At 34.8% G+C, this 5,699-nt stretch overlaps 1 protein-coding gene across 1 annotated transcript; it reads left to right on the top strand.

Moving 5' to 3' along the window:
- The first annotated feature begins 1,428 nt into the window (after positions 1 to 1,428).
- Positions 1,429 to 4,586, top strand: LOC128134105 (vacuolar cation/proton exchanger 2-like). Its single transcript, XM_052771525.1, has 10 exons — positions 1,429 to 1,536; positions 1,914 to 1,997; positions 2,120 to 2,177; positions 2,716 to 2,912; positions 2,994 to 3,092; positions 3,171 to 3,223; positions 3,335 to 3,452; positions 3,537 to 3,633; positions 4,224 to 4,288; positions 4,506 to 4,586. The coding sequence occupies exons 1-10, from the start codon at positions 1,429 to 1,431 to the stop codon at positions 4,584 to 4,586; spliced, it is 960 nt and encodes a 319-aa protein (XP_052627485.1).
- Positions 4,587 to 5,699: the final 1,113 nt, after the last annotated feature.

The raw sequence follows: 5,699 nt of genomic DNA, 5'->3' as shown, positions 1-5,699 counted from the left end.
TTGGCACCTCCTAACTCATAACAGCCTCAATCTTGGCCGGATCGACCAAAATCCCCTTCTGATTAACGAGGTACCCCAAGAACTAGACCTCTCGTAACCGGAAATCGCTCTTGGAGAACTTTGCATAAAGCCTCTCCGATCTCAATACAACAAGAATCTCTCTTAAATGCTCCTCATGCCGCTCTCTAGATCTCGAATACACCAAGATATCATCGATGAACATGATCACAGATTAATCCAACATAGGCCTGCACACCCGCTTCATGAGATCCATGAACGATGCCGGTGCGTTCGTGAGCCCACACTACTAGAAAAACAGCCTTTTACGACGTGCAAAACACGATGCTCTTTGATTTATGTTACGCATTAGAGAGTGACATTAAAAAAGTATCATCTCTTCAAAAATTTTAAGGATTTAGGTCGCGCATTACTGAGTGCCCTTAAATTAGTGTCTCATGTAAAAATATTAAAAACACGGAAGGCACTTGTGCGTCGTCTGTGAATGTCTTTTTATATTTTTTTTTAAGAAACGCGCATGTCCGAGGGAAAATGAAATCCCCAAATTTTTTAAACTTCCACCTTCTTCTCCCTCGTCTCCACCCCTCATCCACATCCACTACCTCCAATCCTCATTTCCTCTTCTAGCCTCAAACTACGGCGATGCACCTTCCTTCTCGAATAATGCTTCATTTACCACCATCGTCTGATTATGTGAGCCCAAGGAATTGACGGAGACGAAGAATATTATGGATCAATTGCTTCACATCATGTTTAAGGTTAAGGGTTTGAGATTTCTTCCAAATCGACCCTCACACCAAATGGTTCGATCTCCTCTCTTTTTACCTTGATCCTTCTATGGATGCCTCCACCTTCTACCATCGATGTTGATCTTTGAATTAGCAACAAGAAGCCCTAGGGCCTCCGCCTTCACCCACCTCCAGCGCCTCTAACAAGAAGCCATAGGTCCCCCGCATTCACCCACGTTCTCACATGTTAAAGACACACCATCCCAAAATTGGAAAAACTAGGGCTTTTGTGCTTTGGATCTCACAGGAAACAAGTTTTCCTCGTCCCCACCTCTCCCATCCAAATTCCTTCTTCTTCAAATGATTAAATGTTCTTACCTCTCAACCATACCTGAATCAATATCTCTATCTCTCTTGTGTCTATTCTCTCAATATCTCTCGTGCTTTTCTATTTACAGCCAGAGTTTGAGAGCGAAAAGAAAAATAGAAGAAAGAAAAGATGTGCCTATTCTTCCTCTTTCTTCCTCTGGTTCGATTACAACCCTTTTTCTCCCTTCTTATTATTTTTTTTTTCTGATTCGCAGGTGATTGTTTCACTGGCAATCCAACTTTTTTTCCCTAACCTTATAGTCCCTCAGTGCAAGCTTGGTAGATTGAAGAATTGGCTCAACTTGCGGATTCGATGCGGCAGGCTGTGGCTTTGCTTAACGATGAAGATGTTGATGCAAATTCATCGTCTTCTTCAAAACGCCCTTCCACATTTCTTAATTTTGTTGCTCTTGGCAATACTGTAAGTTTATCTTACATGATCTCTTCTGATCCGACTACTTGCTTTTGTGTTGATTGACATTTAGTGGATCTCTCGATATGTTTTTGTTGCGATCCCTATTTTTGATGGATCTTTTTCTAAATGTAGTTGGGAACTATTTTTGCTTAGATTCCAATTTAGCATATAGGTGATTCAAAACTATTGCTTGCAGCAGAAACACATCTACTGTTGCTTAATGCCATATATCGAAGTATTAATTTGCATTAGGCTTTCGACTATATCAGGCTCCACTCATCAACAGCTAGGGGTCTACTGTTTAGCTAATCATGGAGCCAATCTGATCTTGCTAGCCTACCCTTTTGCTTTTTCAGCTTTACCAATTTATGGATCTTAAATAGTTCATTTCTAATTATGGGCTACCAATTGTTCAGAGTGCAGGTAAATCAGCAGTTTTGAACAGTTTGATTGGGCATCTTGCTCTGGTACGACCTTCATTTTTCTTTATTTTCATATTCAATCTGGACATATATATTCACTTTATGTTTTTTCTAATTCATTATGATAACAAAACAAGTCATTTCAAATTTCAAATTAACTTGAGCAGCCAACTGGTGAAGGTGGTGCAACTCGCGCGCCTATATGTATTGAATTAAAGAGGGATGGTAACTTAAGCAGCAAATCAATTGTAATGCAGATTGATAGAAAATCCCAACCTGTGTCTGCAAATGAGTCCTCATGTCATACTTAAGGGCATAAGCCAATTCGACACACACATACACACACATTTAGTAATAGGGTTCTATATATATATATATATATATATATATATATATATATATATATATATATATATATATATATGTGTGTGTGTGTGTGCGTGTGTGTATAATTATTGAATCTGAATGCTCTTTTTGTCCACCAGCAGGTTCTCTTCGACACTCATTATAGGATAGGCTTAGTAAAGTTTCAAGCAAGAGTCGGGATGAAATATTTTTGAAGCTTAAAACAAGTTTGGGTGAGTCTGTTTGCTTAAAAATATCAAGAATTTGACAAATGCATCATAGTAATTCAGTTTCTTTTTATACCACTTAAGCTTGATTGTTTGTTTGCTTCATTTTTTAAAAAAAAAAAAAAATCTATGTTTTTGACATATTCGAGATACAATTTAATTCCTTATTTGATGTATTTCACCATTCCTAGGGGAGGGTGAAGGAATTCAATTCCATGGTATGCTACGTGTTGTGCAACAATCATTACTAGGGTCAATTTTGGCAAACATGTTGCTTGTTCTTGAATGCACGTTTTTCTGTGGAGGAATCTTTCTTCCTAAAAAGGAACACGTTTTGCAGCCTAGTTGTGATGAGCTCAGGGTTGCTGTTAATGGCAGTGATGGGTCTGTTATTCCCTGCTATTCTTTACTTCACACACACTAAATTGCATTTTGGAAAGTCAGAATTGGCCCTTTCAAGATTTAGCAGTTGTGTAATGCTTATTACATATGGGGCCTACTTCTTCTTATTCTTGGAAATGCAGCAGAACATGCAAGTGCCATCATGTTTGTCATGAATGACAAGCTTGTAAGTTATTAGTCATTACAAGAATCATAATTCATTTTATTTAGTTTTTTTAAATATTTTTAGTTACAATCTTTGCAGGATATCTCTTTAAGAGTCGCGATTGGCTCCTCAACACAAATATCTATGTTTGTTGTACGTGTTTTTTTCTCTGTATATTAAAAGAAAGGTTAATTTAAAGAAATAGCAACATAATTTAAACAAATACTAACTTTTATTTTAAAATTTTTGTGTTTGTAACTGCAAATTCCATTTTGTGTGGTTGTTGGGTGGATCATGGGGCATCCTTTGGACCTAAATTTTCAACTTTTTGAGACAACAACTCTTATTATGACAGTTCTAGTAGTGGCTTTCATGTTGCAAGTAAGCCTCATATTCATATATTTTTACAAAAATTTGACTAAATTAAAATTTTCATATAAAAATGGTTCTTTTATATATTTGTAGGATGGAACATCCAATTACTTCAAGGGAGTAATGCTTGTGTTTTGCTATTTGATAGTTGCTGCAAGTTTCTTTGTACATATAGACCCTCTATCTATACGTAAGTTATAGCCATTGTTCTCTTTCATTTGACTTTTGACTAGACCTTTTTTCTTCTACATTGTTTATGGAACTGACTTTTGTCTCTGGTTTTGCACAAGATAGACCTTAAAGCTTTGAATCCATCATAAAGAGTTTCAAGTCAATTGTATGTTCTAGTTTGACTTTCCTTGATGGCATATAGTTATTACTATTGCATACTACTACTACCTTAACCGAGATGAATGGATTGCAATGTTGCCTAGGGCTTTGGTAGTAGGATTTGTGAAAACAGATAAATATTTCCTTTTTGCTTTCGGTGATTTTATATTCAATGCATGTAGTATCACACAGTTATAAGCATCTAGTTGGTTTGATTCCTTACTTATGGATTGTTATGAATTCAGTTCAATCATCAGGAACAACTATGACATTTGGTCCAGGAACGTTCTCGGACCAAATTATTTCGTATCTATTTGAATTCTTTGAAAAGTTTCATGTTGTGGTTATCAGTTGCTGCTTACTTACTGCCAAATACAATGGTCCATGCATCTTACTAGCTTTTAATCTTTCCATCATGACAAGAATTTTGTATTCTTATCTTGCTGATAGGTCCAAAGAAACTTGAATGGGATTGGACCATTGTGCTTCCTGATTTGCTACTATCAATGGATGTTGTGTGAATCCTCATTGAAGTCTTCATTTTGGTTTAAGAGAACAAGGTGGAGAGTCTAAAAAGAGACAAGTTAGCAACAGAGAATCTCCTCTAAGAAACAAGTTACAACAGAGAATCTTCTTCCCCTTTGTTCACACTTTACATAATCATTTTCAATAATATTATCTTCAGTCTTCCTATAGTTTCTTCATTATTAATTTTTCTGGAATCTTTTCTAGGTAGTCTTTGGTAATGGAATCGTGGACGTGGTGGTGGTGGTTATCGTGGTGGTGCCCCAGTCAACCAAATCCAAACCTTAATTTAGCTGCTGATGGGCTTACCCCTGGGTAAATGAGAGTCAAAAAGACGTTTTTGCCCCTCTTTATTATTATTATTATTATTATTAATTTAATTTTTTCTCAATCCATGTTGGCTTTATTATTATGAACAAGTTTATGATAAATCTGATGTTTTTGGTGCTCTTTATTTTTATGCAGCGGGCAGATGAAATCTGAACAGGAGACCATTATGGCCCAGGCTTAACAACGTATAGCTATGCAGGTACTACAGAGTTTATTATTATTATGAATTATTATTATTATTATTATTATTATTATTTATGTATGTTCAATTCTTTGAAACTTCATGTTTTTATTCGTCGAAAATGGCCTTACAAGTTGGAGGGTTTAATCTTCCCGGATTACCTAGATTACCTGATGAGATTCCAACTAAAGTTTTGTGTTTAACTGAGGTACCTTATGTTTTTTCTTTTTTAAAAAGAAAAAATGTAAATGATGTTTAAATAATATTTTTGAGAAAATGTTAGGAGTTGGTTAATGTGGAAAACCTCATTTTGAGAAAATATGATATTTTTGAATAATTTTGGTAAAAGCAAGCATGGTTTTTTTGGTGCAATGAAGGTGATCAATGCTGATAAATTGATGGATGATGGAGAATACGAAGAAATATTAGAGGATATGAGGGAAGAAGGACGAAAATTTGGTAAAAAAAATACTCGAATTGACAACCCTTTTCTGTTAATGATGTTGTGATTGTGGGAGAGGTATTGTGTTTTTCTCTGTTCCTAGGTAACATTTTCAACAACAGCATTCTACTTAAGTAGGTGAGTAATCAAGATTAAGGGAGACTTGTAATCATGTTTGGCATTCCTTTCCAATAAGAAACAGAGTTGTATGATTATTTGTTAGTTTTATAGGAATGTATAACACATGTTAGCAATGTATTATTTTTGTTTAACATTTGAATGATTCTTTGTATGACATTATAATTTGTGCAATTTATTTTATTTTTTGAGTATAAAATTTTATTTTATATTATGCAATGGATTGTATTTTTTGTATATTGTATTTTATTTCTATTATAAGAAATTAAATGCAAATTTAATTTAAAAATTAATAAATATATAAATTTAT

The sequence above is a fragment of the Lactuca sativa genome, chromosome 5, assembly GCF_002870075.4.
Source record: "Lactuca sativa cultivar Salinas chromosome 5, Lsat_Salinas_v11, whole genome shotgun sequence".
In the NCBI taxonomy this organism is placed as follows: domain Eukaryota; kingdom Viridiplantae; phylum Streptophyta; class Magnoliopsida; order Asterales; family Asteraceae; genus Lactuca; species Lactuca sativa.
Note: the sequence above shows the minus strand (reverse complement) of the source record. Positions and strands in the feature narration are given on the sequence as shown.

Coding starts and splice junctions, on each gene's coding strand:
- LOC128134105 (XM_052771525.1), top strand. CDS start 1,429: ATGCGGCAGGCTGTGGCTTTGCTTAACGATGAAGATGTTGATGCAAAT. Junction 1,998..2,119: donor TGATTGGGCATCTTGCTCTG/GTACGACCTTCA, acceptor TAACTTGAGCAG/CCAACTGGTGAAGGTGGTGC. Junction 4,289..4,505: donor TGCTACTATCAATGGATGTT/GTGTGAATCCTC, acceptor AATCTTTTCTAG/GTAGTCTTTGGTAATGGAAT.